At 47.7% G+C, this 14,384-nt stretch overlaps 2 protein-coding genes across 5 annotated transcripts in view; one reads left to right on the top strand and one right to left on the bottom strand.

Moving 5' to 3' along the window:
* Positions 1 to 6,588, top strand: part of TMEM181 (transmembrane protein 181) — a 73,819-nt gene extending 67,231 nt beyond the window's left edge. For all 3 annotated transcript variants that reach the window (XM_001914672.5, XM_070256298.1, XM_005608106.4), the window contains 4 exons: positions 441 to 523; positions 1,736 to 1,825; positions 2,717 to 2,783; positions 3,235 to 6,588. In XM_001914672.5, coding sequence (XP_001914707.1) covers positions 441 to 523; positions 1,736 to 1,825; positions 2,717 to 2,783; positions 3,235 to 3,313 — 319 coding nt within the window. In that variant the 3' untranslated portion in view covers positions 3,314 to 6,588. The remainder of the gene's footprint in view (positions 1 to 440; positions 524 to 1,735; positions 1,826 to 2,716; positions 2,784 to 3,234) is intronic.
* A 708-nt stretch (positions 6,589 to 7,296) lies between these two features.
* Positions 7,297 to 14,082, bottom strand: DYNLT1 (dynein light chain Tctex-type 1). 2 transcript variants are annotated; one of them, XM_023633112.2, is made up of 5 exons: positions 13,967 to 14,081; positions 11,410 to 11,451; positions 8,500 to 8,623; positions 8,021 to 8,098; positions 7,297 to 7,723 (listed from the first exon to the last, which is right to left on the bottom strand). In XM_023633112.2, the coding sequence occupies exons 1-5, from the start codon at positions 13,991 to 13,993 to the stop codon at positions 7,653 to 7,655; spliced, it is 342 nt and encodes a 113-aa protein (XP_023488880.1). In that variant the 5' UTR covers positions 13,994 to 14,081; the 3' UTR covers positions 7,297 to 7,652. The 2 variants fall into 2 exon arrangements, with proteins under 2 accessions (XP_023488880.1, XP_023488881.1); XM_023633113.2 differs by lacking the exon at positions 7,297 to 7,723 and having other exon boundaries at positions 8,023 to 8,078; positions 13,967 to 14,082.
* Between the last annotated feature and the right edge of the window lie 302 nt (positions 14,083 to 14,384).

Here is a 14,384-nt window from a genome sequence, read left to right as displayed (position 1 = left end):
GCTGTCAGAGGCCTCTGTTGTCCGATGTAGCAGCAGGCAGGTGTCTGAACAGGGGAGTCACGTGCCAAGGAGGGGAAATAGGATGGAGAAGCAGACTTTGCTCAGGGCAGTTGGTACCCTGCTGTAGGAGATGCTCCTGACAGCATGGACTCGGAGCGAGAGAGGGAGGAGCGGGTGCCGAGGGGGCACTGCAAGACCCCTGAGTGGAGACGGTGACGTGGTCGAGGTCAGTTACCAGATTCTGTCCCAGTAACTGGTCTTCCTGGATCTGAGACCAAAACCCCAGCAACGGGGGTTGTGTGTGTGCGAGCCTGCGTACAAGTTCCCATGCAGAAATAACAGTGACTAGGCTGTGTTAATGGGTGACTATAACAAGCTATAGGAAGCTAGTGCTATTTCTTGCTATATTTTTACATGTTGTTCTCCCCGTTCTTTTCCAGCATCGTCATCCTTTATTTAAGGTTCGGAGCACAAGTATTACAGGACAATTTTGTAGCTGAACTGTCAACTCACTACCAGAATTATATCCTTTCAACTGGAAGACGTCAGGCTTCAGGGAGGCCCTCTACAGGGAGTGGGGAGCGTTTTAGGTCTGTGAACATCAGGGAGGCAGGTCACCTCCTCATGGCCTGTGCTGCAGAGCCCCTGGGGGCCCCGCGCCTGTCTGCGGGGCTGTGCTCACACTGGCCCACCGCGGCCCTGGGAAGCGTCGTTCCTCTGTCGGCAGCGGCTCAGCCTCGTAGGTGAAGCAGTCCCCAAGGTCAGTTACAGGTGGATTCAGGCCCAGGGACCCAGCGTCTGCAGCTGCTCTCCAGCCCCCACCCCGCTCCTTTCTCCTCACTGGGAGGTGGGGACGGTCAAGGAATCCAGTTTCGGTTCCAGGTCCGGACCTCATGTGGGTCTGGGGTTGGCCGTTTCTCCCTGCAGAGCACTGTGGAGAGCCCGAGGCCCGATCGGAGGGTCCTCCCTCCCCCAGTGACGTCTCTTAGCGTCACCCAGATGCATCGAGCCGCAGTGTCCCCAGGGTTGTATGATCGGGGTGGTTGAAGCTGTGTCCCCAGGAGGGGCTCATACAGCAGCGGCACGTCCCTCCATCCCCGCGTGTGCCTGAGGCCGTGGGGCAGGCTGGTGCCTGCGGGTCAGCTCCTCTTTCAGACGCGTGATCGGACCGGGCTGTGCCTCCCGCTGCCCCTGTCAGTGATGGCACCCATCAGGGGACGCTTCGTGGTTAATCCTTCACATCTTGGCTTATTTCCTTGGGGCCTCTTACATCCTTAGAATTAATGCACTGTTTTTCAAATCTTTGTCACTGAATTTCCCACTAAGCTTTTATCACATTCTCAAAGGGGTCTGTAATCTGGAAAAGGTTAAGGACGACTGGTTTGAGTAGTGGTTCGAGTCCCTCATTTCATTCTTGATTTGCCCATATGTACGTGGCCTTCCAGCCCTTTGCGTGTAACTTGACACGTCAGGTCCTGCCACCTCCAGAGGTTTCCATGGAGAGAGTCCGGTTCACCTTATCATCACGGGTGACCTTGGGAGGTTATTGTAAGCTCTGGCTGTGGGCTTGCACTGGGCGTCCTATTGTCTTAGGATCCCCGAGGGACTAGCTGGTGGTTAGCAGTAGAAAGGACTAGTGGTGGTGAGAAGGGGTGGCCAGATTGAAAGCAGACACTGACTGGTAGGTCCAAATACATAGTGTTCCGGGATTGCTTATTTCCTTGACTGGTATCACCAGCTGAATTCTTATCTTTCTATGGCTTGTTGAACTTTTACCTCTACACTTTGGCCTTTGTGTATTCTCCATCGAGGAACGCCCTATATGGTAAGCCACCCTGGGGTCCGGGGTGCTGGCCAGATAGAAGTTCAGGACCCTCTCCCCGGGGTTCCCACTGGTGCTGGGCGCCATAATTCACAGTGCCTTCTCTTTAGCAGTGAGAGAAGAGGTCAGTTTACCTGGTGAGCTCTGAGTTTTGGTCAGAATACAGCACATGTTGTGTTGTTACAGCACAAGAGGAAAGAGTTTATCTTGTTAGGGGGTCCCAGCACAAGCATCATGCCCATCGGCCACGTGAAATTAAGTCTGTTGACTACTAGTGCCCTGACTATTCAAAAGAAAGCCAAATGTACAATCCTGCCCCCACAAAACCAAAACAAAACAGCCCCGTGGCACAGGGAATGCAGAGGAGGGCTTCTGGAACCTGGGTGGGGCATGGAGCATTTCAGGACCACCACCTGACTTGTTTGTTGCGCGAACTCTCCAGCACCTTCATGAACAGGGTCTCATCTGAGCTTCCCAGCAGCTTTAGGATAAAGTTACTCCCAGCCACAGGGGAAGACCCTTAGACGGAGGGGCTTGCTGCAGGCCCACGGACGGGAGGGAGCCAGCAGGCAGCCCCGGTGGCCTGGGCTGTTTTTCGGTCCTGCTCCCTGTGTGGACTCAGAAGAAAGGCCCTGGGCGACAGCTGCCACGTGCCTGCTCTTTCCTCCAGCTGCTCCCACTCCGTCTTCACAGCAGCCTGCGAAGTGGAGATGCTGCCCCTGGCTTGTAGATGAGAAAACGCTCAGCAGATGAAATACTTGTTCGGGTCACACAGATAATAAATGACGGAAGCTGTGATTAGAATCCAGCTCTTTCTGACTCCTGTCCTTGTTCTCGGACAGCATCCTGCCTCTCCAGGCTAATAACAGAAAAAATGCTTTTGCTGGTTTTCAGAGTCCCAGCTGAAAGACAATCCTGCGTTCTCCATGCTGAACGACTCCGACGATGACGTGATCTATGGGTAAGTCACTGGCCCTTCTGAAGGCTGTCCCATGGGGAGCATTCAGCCTGGTTTGGCATGTTTACTGAACAGGTTGTTTAGTCTTTCTAAAATTATTTTCAAGGTATTATAACATGTCTCTCACCTGGGAGTGTCCCATGAGGGCCTGGTGTTGTTCCCATTATTCCGGCTTAGGTTGGGTGGTATTCCTTTTGGCTGAACGCCCGCAGGGAGTGATCACAGGAAGAACAGTTCTGTCGGAATGATGCCGCTGCTGAGTGGGGGGATGAAGGAGCGGGCAGTATCTGCTGAGTGGGGGGATGAGGGAGCGGGCAGTATCAGTTGGCGATAGAGGCTGAGAGAGCAAAGCTATGAAGCGTGTTCTTGTTAGAAAGGCGTGAGCACGTGGAAGAGAAGAATAAATAAAGAGCCGTCACTAGCTGAGTGGTATCAGAGGTCTCTCTTGTAACAGGAGTGACTATGAAGAAATGCCCCTGCAGAACGGCCAGGCCATCCGGGCGCAGTACAAGGAGGGGTCTGAAAGCGACTGAGCCCCCGGCGGGTCAGCGAGACGTCGTCGGGGAGCCTGGCGGTCTCCTGCAGCCACCACTCCCTGGCCTTCCCTGGACCTGCCTGTGTTCAGACATGTCTTATAAGCGGAGATTTCCTGGTCCTTATTTGTTTACATATTTTTGAAAGGAAAACCAAAAGTGAGGACAAATTTAAACATCGGGCCCAATTTATTGTTAGAGTGGCTGCATTTATTTGAGAAGAGGTGCTGACAAAAAGTTCAGACAGCCAAATCCTTTTTCGAAGATTTCAGACAGGAGCGAGCTTGTTCTTAGTGGTGAGGAGGCAGTGACTCCTGTTTTTAGTAGAGAGAATTATGTACTTTAAAAAAAAAGTAATTTACTAACTCCAAGTTCATGGCAAGCCCTTAGGAATAAGGTCGGAAGCATGGGATCATTCCTCTTCTTTCTTCCTTGCCCCGTGGGACGGTTTTTTTGACCCTTTAAACTCAAAGGGAAGCCTGTCTGTGTGGCTGCCTCACGAGGGCAGTCCTTCCCCACTGAGTGGCCCCAGCTCTGGGTCACCGGGCATCTTAAGTGACTGTTGACTGTCGTGTGAAACATGTAAGTGATGGCTCATCAGGGAAATGACGGGTGGGCAGGCTCCAGCACGTCACTGCTGCCAACGCAGAGCTGGTGCGCTGGAGCTCCATCAGGTTCAGAAGAAAAGGGTAAGGTCATCGACGAGCTGCTGGCTCGAGGGAGAGGCCTTGCTGCCATAGTTTTCCAAGGGCCTGTGTGCGTGCATGTGAGCATGTGTGTGCACGTGTGTGTACAGACATGAAAATGACTGGATGCCCCTGTGGTTGGGGTGGGGAGGAGGGTATCCATCGCAATTCCAGTAAGTAGTAGTTTCTGCACCTCTGATAAGGATGACACCCTGTAGAGCTTTATTATTTTTTTAATAAAAGCTACACAAATGATTGATATAACATTATAGATTCTTTATTGCCAAAAAGCTTTTCAGTTTCACATTTGGAAACTAGATTTTAGATGGCTTGGGGAAGAACGCCGTTGAGTAGAAGGGGACGTGTTGGGAGTCGCCCCTGCCCTCTGTGTCGCACACAGTAGTCCGTGAGCAGATGACTTGCTCGTGGAAGAGGAAAGTTGTCTGGAGCTGCTCAGTCTGTGGCGTCCTCGAAGGCCCTGGAGAGTTTCCAGTTCGTTTTTGTTGAAGACAGAGTATAGAAAGAAGTCTGGCAGAGAGGTCTCCTCTGCTTTAACTTTGGTGTGCACGATAATGTCTTTCTTGAACAGTTACTGTATGGTCACTGTCGACGTGTCCTGATTTCTGCCATCTCGGCAGGTGCCGAGGTATAGGACCTGACTGTCCCAGTGTGCAAACAGCACCCACGTTTCTTCATCTATGCATTCACTCTCAAATGACCATTCATAGGTAAAAATTACCTTCCACTTTGGCTAGTGCTGGGACCTTCTAGAGGTTCACGAGACTATTCACTATGACTTCATATCTCTTTTTGATTTAAACTTTAATGATAACGTACCTTTAATATGAATTCCATTTATATTTGTTTTTAAAACCTTGTAAATATGAATGTTTGAATTAAAACAACTGTATTGTTGCAAGGGTAATTCAAGTTTACATGGTTTTTACATTTGTAATGGTGTGATTGCTTTTTTTTGATTCTATGTCCTCAGAAGTATTGAAACAAATTTTCTGTTACCAAATTTTCAACTTTTATTAAGACTAACTATAAGTAATTTTATGTAAATTGATTAAAACTTACTTGTGTTGATTAATGTATTCTAGTATGTGATACAGTTTACAAGTTTTAATCATTCTAATTGTCCATGGTTTGGAATGCTCTTATTTATCAGTAAATGTAAAATATTTGAGGCATTTAGTCATACACATTAGAACTTTTTAAACTTGCCTTTGTCCTCTAGTGTAATCATAAACTATGACTGCTATCTTCACTGATGCACCATGGCATCAAGGCAATGAAATGAAAAGTATGGGAGGATTTCTTTGCTTTTTGTAATTAAGTTGGAGATAAGTAAAACAATTACGTAAGTACCTACTTTAGGGGAAAATGTTTTTTTATTAAATCATGCATTTTCAGTTTCTCTTCTCTGGTGTATCGTATATATCAACTTATTACATACTCCATGTAAAATTTTGCTTAAAGTACATAGCATTTAGCATGTATCATATGTGTCATAGGTATTAGTTAAGACACTAAAGTCTGCGGGAAACTTTAGACAGTAGCAAGAAAATTGGTTTTTTTCTTCGAGGGTATTAAAGTTTTGCAAACTTAAATGATCAATTCAAAGGGCTGACTTTAGTTCTTCCGTGATAATGGCTTGAATAACATCATCTTGGACTAATTTTTATACTGGTCCAGTCTAGGGGAACCTGGAAGATGACCACAGGATTTCAGTTTCCCTAGGGAGAGCTTCATTATCCATGTGGATAATAGGTCTGCTTGATTTATTATTAAATCATTACGGCAGTGAACGGACGCAGTTTTCTCTCTCTTCGCCCCATTTGAGAGGCTGGAGAAGGGGAGACATGAACTATATTTAAGGTTTGTAAGGTTGTTCAATTACTGTACATAATTACAGATTGCAAGAAAAGCTTAGATTGTGTAAACCCAGCCCACTAAATGGGCAGGTTACAAGATGAATGTCACCAGCCTTGAGTATTTCATGAACTATTTACTGAAGGTACGGTTATGTTAAATAGGTTATAATGTGGTAACTTACTTTCACAGGGAAAAACACAGAAGCTCAGAGAAGGGATGATTCAAAGGGACATCTAGTGAAGACTAGGCTTAAAACACTAAAGTATATTTAGGTATTTTGAGGATTTGAGAAACTGGTTGCCTTAGAGGTTAGACTTTTGAAAAAAAAGATACAAATCTTTTCCCCAGGCCAAAGGGAAGTGGCTTTAGTCTGTGACATCTTATCCTGTTTATCTTGATTTGACTTTAGATAGCCTGGTAACTATAATACCATACTATGAAACAGAAGGATTTTCTGCTACTGAAAACTGCCTTTTACAAAACGCCTGTAAATATTTGTAAAATAAAACAACTCTAAGCTCAAAAGGAAAGCTGTACATATGTATTAGATCTTGGGGCTGTCAGTGAGCACAGTAATGTCGATGATAGAATGATCATCAATCAAAAGTGAATAAATGCTTATTTATGGCAAACTTACACTTTGGGAATGGCTTCATTCTGAGACTGCCTTTCTGGTACATGTCAATAAATATTTAATATTCCATCCTCCTATATATATCTGGATTTGCTTGCTCTCTGCGTGTGGTGTTATTCCAGCCATTCTAACACGAGTGCTTCAATAAAGGGCTTTAGGGACGAGCGCTGGCTTCTCATTTCAGCAGGTGGACACACAGGGGTCTCTTTATCACGGTGGCCTGGGGATGAGCACTGAGGACGAGGTCACCAGACCAGAGTTTGGGGCCCATATCTTCACTTACTTGGCTCTTGGATATGACTTTTAATCAGTCAGACAACCTCCAAACACATTTTCTGATTGATTGAGAAATAATTGTTATGAATACAAAATGAATGATGTGAAAGCAGCCTGTCAGCCCTAAAGTGCTAAAACTTCTTTTTGGTGATTGCTACTAAAAAACAGAGAATGTGGGAGTAGCTGTAGTGTTGCAGATTTGTGCCATGCGTGAGAGTTAGAGCTCTCTGGCTAACAGGAATATAAATCGGCTTGCCCACGTCCCACCCGCCAAGCTCTAGAAGAGGGAAACCTAAGACTGAAGGCTGGGTGCCCTTTCTGACTAGAAATCTAATCAGGACACAGCAAGCCAGCAGGATCCTGGTCCCATGAATGAAATTAGCAAATCACTGTACTGAAGAGGACCAAAGCCTTTTCCTTTTTCACAGTTTTATAGATTCCAAAGCTACTACCTAAATATGAAGAATTCATTTGTGACACTATTTAAGACCATCAAGAAAAACACAAACTTTAAGTTGGAATAATTTATTATTCTAACAAAAGTACAAAGTATGGAAAATTAGTGTGTTTGAATCATTTCAGAGTAGAGAAAGTTTCACACCAACAGATTTCAGTTTTTAGCACCTTTGAAAAGAAACATTCAGTTAAGACAAGTGGCGTGCAGGCCTGTGCCTGTGGTGGCTGAGTCCTCTGAGTAGGGTGTGTAGTTCGTACAACAGTGCGGCCACTCGGTTCTTCTCTGCATTTTGAGAGTGCCACAAAAAACACACTTAGAGAGAATGAGAAAGGTGTTCACTGAATTCATGGCTGGTGGTTAGAAGATGGAAGAGAAAAGCTGACAAAAGGAGATCACGGCTGGACGAGGTCAAATCGAGAGCCCGAAGGCGCTGACGATGCAGTACATGCTCTTGTTCTCCCACCGCACGGTGCAGCTGCCTGCGGGACGAGGGAGGCGGGCGGGCATTGGACATCAAGAAAGCAGGGGACCCGAGCTTCCCCTTTCTCCAACTAAGGCCAAAACACTCAAGTACTTGCCTGTTTATGGTACACAAATGAAGAAAGGTGGCAAGTCTTTTCCTATGAGTGTATTAAAAGGTGACTCAAATAAACATGCATTCAGACATGCAACATGCAAGCACAGAGTTCATAAAGGCTGCTCTGACTCATCCAGATCTCAGCAGGGCCTTGGGGGAAACACCCACGACCAGGCTCCACAAGACAACAGACACCTACCGTCAGTAGAGCTGTCCCAGAAGCAAGAACTCGCCGTGTGTAATCCCGCTCCATTCTTCTGCATAATTACACAGGTCACTGCGATTACAACAAACTTTTATTAGAGAAATCTACTTGGCAACACCAATTTCTTTCTGCCCACTTGTAGCATATGTATGAAGATCGTGTGGTTGACGTTCATACTACAAATGACAGGGGTAGACTGTCTGGTCCCACGACACTGACAAGCCCACACTTCCTTTCCTACACCGCACTTGTTCTAAAAGCAGCTGATCTGAAAGGCTGTGGAGTCTGTGCCATGCCTGCAGCTGGGCCAGCAGCCAAACAGGCCAGGTGGGCGGTCACCTCCACAGGTGACCCACTCCTCCTGGGAACTCTGACGTTAGGCACACACTGCCACACTCGCTCTCTCCTGCTCTGGACGGCCTCTGATCAGGAAAGCACCACCACCACCATATACAAGAACAGAAATCCATTACCAATGTATTTAAACGGTTTTCCCAGCTTGGTAAGTTGGCTCAAAGTCTGTTCCACCACATTTGTGGTCCACTGATTGACTTTGCTGTGCTGGTAGGCGTTGCCACCGATTGCACTTTCTATCGCCTAGAAAACAGAGCACATAGGGGTCACTGTAGGCAGACACACCCAGCACCGTCCAGGCAGCCCTGAAAGGCAATCACCCTGACAACTGCTGAATACAATTTATATGCACTGCAGGCTTATTTGTCTCCAGGACTCCTCCGCAAACGCACCTTTTGTTTCACAGTGTACATTTCATTCAAGTCAGTTTCATAGTGTTTTTAAAGATCCATAATCACATAGGCTCTGTCATATTTCTCAAACACTTTGCCTGGATGCAGTGTCCACTGTTGCTTTGAGTACCTGGAGATGAGCAACACACTTTTCTCCTGAGACTAGAAAATATTTCACTCTGCCTGCTCCTTTCTTCAAAGCAGAGTAGATGTGGGAATCTTTATCAGCCGTCTGTACAATGGACAATGTACAAAACTGTCCAGATAATCATGTATTCAAAAAATACTTCCTTTATCCAACACTGCCTGGGAATATGTTACCACTTAGTGCATTTCTCAGATAACTAAAGAACAACTCTGTATATTCCAAAATTTATTTAAGTTTGTGATGGATTTTTTTCTCTATTATAAAATTCCTGGTCCTCTCTTTCTGTGTGGTGTTCTGGGGAGGGTTCAGCTGTGTGCTCAAGGTTACTCAGGTCTGTAATGCTCCCTGCCCCTACTCTCGTTGAAGTTTATAGTCAGGACAGTCTCTTTTATGATTTTCTGGGCCTCTTATGCTGATGCAAGTGTGCCCGCTTCTAAACAGCTTTCTTCTTTACCTCTTTTTAACTTGCTGTGCTGGAAACCAGAAAACTGAGTTTTTATGACAGCTTTGATCTAAAATGAAAACATTCAGTGAAGGCCAACTTCTGTCCTCAGACATGCAGAGAAAACTAGTCCTGGGATCTGAGTTGTGCACCTTGGTGATAGATGGGTCTACCGCCTGAGGCTTACGCCCAGCGACCTTGCTTTTGAGGAACAAAGAGCTACCTACGGTCACACGCTGATTTCTGCCTGTAGACATTCCTTTTTATCCCAGGACTTAAGAGTTCACATTCAACACTTGTCATTTGGTATCCTGTTCCCTCTACCCATTATCACAGCTCGTTTGCATCCTCTGCCATGTCCTGCTCCCCTCCCCAGCTCAGGGCATAAAATGGGGCTGGTGGGGGAGGGTGGGGGAGGGGGACAGAAGCTCCCAGTTTACAGGGACCAGGGTATTACTAGATCTGGGGATTGTCAAAGAAGGGGGAGCTCCACTCAAGCTCGACCTCGAACTCCGGCAACTCTGCACACACACTCTGAAATTCACTGTTTTTCAGGGAGGGAGGAAAACCTCCTCCAATTTTGGACCCACCTAAATCTACTAGTACCCAGTACTTAAAATAGCTCGAGTGCAGAATTAACTTACTGCCAGGGGCAAAAACGCTGTCGAGGCTGGTGAGACAAGTGACAGTAACACCTCAACACCTGCCATGTCACTTCATGCCTCCATAGGGGCTGGAAATTCAATTGTCCTTGCTGCCTGGTAACCAAGTCAAAGGTAAGGCAGACAACTAGCAACGCTGAAGGGGCCTTTCTAACAAACCAACTCCACTTCTCCCAGCTCCAGCGTCATTCCCCACCTTCCTGCTCCCCACTGGTTCCATAGGAAACACTATATTTAGTAGAAAAACTGTGAGAAGCAAACTGTTATAGATCCTGCAAAGGAACCAGAAAATCCTGCCTGATGGTGAATGATGCATACGGTAGAACAAAGTCATTTTGCTTTTTGATGTTGTTCACAAAAATAGCTTGCGATTCTTCATCACTCTGGCATTAGTCAGTAATTTGCGTTTAACAATACTTTGCATTAGTGTCAATTCTAAGTGACATACATAACCTCAAATGGTAAAGATCATCTAGTGACTTCCTCCTAGCCAGTGGCTCCCCTTCCTGGGCCCCATCTCCCCGGGGAAGGGATGCTGACCAGGAACCCCCTTCTGGCCTCGCTCCGGCCCCAGCTCCCCCAGCCCTCTGCCTAGTCCAGTGACACCGCCCCCTTTCAGTCCCTCAAACACGCCCCCCACGCTCCCCCCACAGCCTGCGCACGTGATCCACGGCCTGGGACGGGTGCCCCCCATTTCGCTGAGTGAACCCTACTGCTCCTCATTCTCCAGATTCCAGCTCTGAAGGGGCCCTGCACTCGCTAGGTGGGCCGAAGCCCCCACAGCGCACACACTGGCATTGGCCACACGGAACGATTTGATGTCCGTCTGCCCCTGCCCCATACAGTAAACTCTTTGAGGGGCAGCCCCCTGCAGGCCCCCTCAATATATATTTTTTGAACAAATGAAGGACAAATATGCTTTTCTGTCTCCCATTCTCATCATCTAAGCGAGGTACCACAGTCAATAACGCTAAAGTGGGTAGTTTCGGAATGCAAGAAAAATGAAGAAAGGAGTAAGCCCCAACGGGAGCACCAGCTCTTGAGTAACCAGAAGTTGTTCAGTTTCTTTTATACTCACTCTTTCTTCATTAAACACTGGGATATTTATGTGTATACTATGAGTCTTTTATGCTAAAAGGTTATAGAATCGAGCTTTAGTAACATTCAATAATAATGCTAGTATAAAAAATTTGCTGATTTAAAATCTATAATTTACATAATATGGGAGTAATTCTTATCTAGATATTCACTGAAGTAAAACCTGTTATTTGAAATGCCCAAACACACAGGCTCAGTTGAAACAATTCCAAGACAGTATTTAAAACACATTATTTTCACTCATATAAGCCATTAACCAAACATTTAAAAAGTACTTCTCCTCTTACCTCTTTTACAATGTTGCTCACTTCATCTACCACAAAAGCCGTCTGTAAGGAAGAAAATCAGTTAAGTTCGATCGATTTCAAAGATCCATTTCCATGCGTTGATTAATGCAAATTTAGGTAATGATCCTAAATTTAATCGTGCCATGATCCAAAAGACTGACTTCACTTTAAACCAGAATTCCGTCTCTCAACCAGCTGCTAGGATCATTAACAAACACAGCAGCTTCATGCATTACTTGACTTTGGTGGAAATTAACCGACGCTTTCCCTGATGGAAACTGATGAGGAGGCTTGAAATTTTGTTTTGTTTTTTTACCACCATTAGTGGTAAAAGTTACAACGATTACACTATTTCCTGATAATTATTTTTCTTTCTCAATGCTGTCCTACTTCAGGACTACACAGCCAGCTGCTTGCACAACTGTCCACCAGGGAGTCAGGATGAGCTGGGGGTGGGCTGCCAGCCGTGACCTAGCGCCAGCAATTTATAAATGGTCTTTTTTTTCTTTCTACATATGGTACATTTGAATGGGTACAAGGTTCCGTCTGAGTCCTGGGAACAGTCCTTAGCTGTAGACATGACGCCCCGCCCCCCGTCAGTATGCATCCTGGAGGAATAAAGGCAGAGGGCCCTGCTCTGGGCAGCAAGTCCTCCCTGCGGGGCGGCTGACCACGGCAGCCCTGTTCTAGCGATGCGCCTTTCCTTCCAGGAGGATCCCGAGGCGACTGCCTGAAGCCCTCTCACTTGCTGTACGCAGAAGTCAGCCTTGGAGACGAAGCCAACTCACTTTGGTAACCAAAGTTTGCCTTATCTTCGAGAATAAATCATTCCTGGACTCCAGTGATCCTAAACCATACAGGAAAGTGCCTGTATAACTTTCCATGGGGTTAAAGAGAATAGGGTGAGGGCATTTGAATGGACTTTGAGTTGAAAGTAGAGAAGTTGTACAGAATCCATAGGGCAGTTCAACGTCTACAGAGAAGATGAACAAGGAGTTGAGAAGAGAGTTACAAAGGCCCCGGTATCTATATGAAGTCAGAGGATGTGCGGAAAAGGCTTGGTTCAGAGGCTGTCAGTAGGACTGGCAGGGACAATTCAGTAAATACCTAAGGCACACCTGCTAGAAAGAAGAGAGTCCTGGTGTCAAGCACTCAGGGCTTTATCTCCTATAGAATGCTGGCCACCACAGCCCTTCTCTTCACAGATGTGCACCAGAGATCTGGCATAAGGAAGTCACTGAGCCACCGCATTGGCGCGCACCAGAACTAGGACGCAGAGTATCACAATGCCAGGATTAAGGGCTTTCTCCTACACTGTCGTTTCCTTTTTTAAAGTTTTACTCAATATTCCTATAATACAAGCCATTTTCCAGTATCACATTAGTTAATAGTTTACAGGGAAAAGCTCCTGTCTACTTTCAATAGCTAAAAAGAAAATAGTTGACAGTGGCTGCTCCTGAACCATGTCTTCTCATAATTATTCACTTGGTTGCCACCAGCTTCCAAACACTAAAGATGATACTGCCATAGAAAGTGTCCGCTAGTTAGGAAATCAGATCAAAACTGAAACTATAGAATCGGTCCTTAAGCCTTAGATATTTTTCCTCAAAACATTCCTGCTTAAACAATTTCAAAAATTGCAAAGTAGCAAACCTTACAAAATTTATCTACAGTTTTTATTTTGGACAGACTGCAGAATACATAGGACTCAATCTATTTGAATTTCAACAAGAATAATTATTTAGCAAGAAATAAAAGGGCAACTATTCTTCTACAGTAGCAGCACCCACCCGCTGTAGTCCCTGAATGCCTGTTAGCTGGAAGGAAAGCCCCTCTAACAGCACACCGTTACAATGAACGTCTCCTGCTTGGCAAATCGTTATATGCTTTACCCTGCTTCTTCACTGTGGCAATAAGAGATTATTTTTTTCCCACACATATGAGCTGTCCTACTGGCACCTCAAACAAGCTGAAATGAAATATAAGTGATGGTGGCCACGGTGGACCGGCCTGGAGAACACGGTGCAGAGCGGAAGACAAAGGCGGAGTCTCCTCCTGTGCACGTCTACATCAAATCCGTGATGGACAGGACCTGAGAGAGGTGCCTGGAGGTGCGTGTCACGCGTGCATGTCACTCTGGGTTCCCGGGTTAAAACATCAGGCAGCAGACGCACGAGCGGCCTTGGGTCTTCCCCACCCCAGGACGCGGAGCATCTTTTCCGGGGTGGGGGTCTGCATCCCGGAAGAAAGGGGGCGGGGCCCGGGCGGGGCAGGGATGCTCCCGGCGCGGCCGCAGGAGGAGGACGTCCGGGCTGCGGAGCCCCACCCGGAGGACGACAGGACCACGCCCCGCCCGCGCCCCACCCCCTGGCAGGGACACGGAGCCCGGGGAGGCCAGGCCGGGGTCACCGCCGAGCGCTGGGCAGCCTGCGCCGGGCCCGGCCGCCGCCCTCGTCCAGACGCGGCCCGGGGGCCCACACACGCCCCTGGCTGCCGCCGTCCACCCGCGCCCGCGGCTTCCGGCCTCCACCCTCCCCAGCGCCGCGCCGGCCGTTACCTCCTCCCCAGCCTGGTAGTCTTCCATCTTTCCTCCTGCGCGTCGCCACCGCCTCCCTGAGCAGAGCGCACTGCGCAGGCGCGCTCGGGCCCCGCCCCGCGCCGGCCCCGCCCCCGGATCGCCCGGCCCCGCCCACCTCGAGGGCCCCGCCCCCCGGGTCGCCCCGCCCTTCCCTGGCGCGTTCGGGACCCGCCGGGGACTCAGAACTAACACCTCCTCCCGTCTTCCTGGAGGTGGCGGTTTCCGTGGTAGCCCGGTCGCTCCCTAAACCGCCGCAACGAAAACGAAGCACGTATACAAAGCCCAGTCCAGGAGGGGAAGTGTCGTCCGGGCCCCTCCCTCCAGCTTGTACTGTGTGCGTTAATTTGAGCACTCGGACGGGCTCGGACACCTGGTAACAAACTGTAAAGTGATTTCT

Source organism: Equus caballus, chromosome 31, assembly GCF_041296265.1.
Source record: "Equus caballus isolate H_3958 breed thoroughbred chromosome 31, TB-T2T, whole genome shotgun sequence".
Taxonomy (NCBI): Eukaryota; Metazoa; Chordata; class Mammalia; order Perissodactyla; family Equidae; genus Equus; species Equus caballus.
Note: the sequence above shows the minus strand (reverse complement) of the source record. Positions and strands in the feature narration are given on the sequence as shown.

Excerpts from the sequence above, each read along its gene's own strand:
- DYNLT1 (XM_023633112.2), bottom strand. The coding sequence starts at position 13,993 with ATGGAAGACTACCAGGCTGGGGAGGAG. Across the intron at positions 8,099-8,499 it reads AAAACCGTTTAAATACATTG|TGACCTGTGTAATTATGCAG; the intron begins GTAATGGATTTC and ends TTGTAATCGCAG. Across the intron at positions 7,724-8,020 it reads CTGGGACAGCTCTACTGACG|GCAGCTGCACCGTGCGGTGG; the intron begins GTAGGTGTCTGT and ends CTCGTCCCGCAG.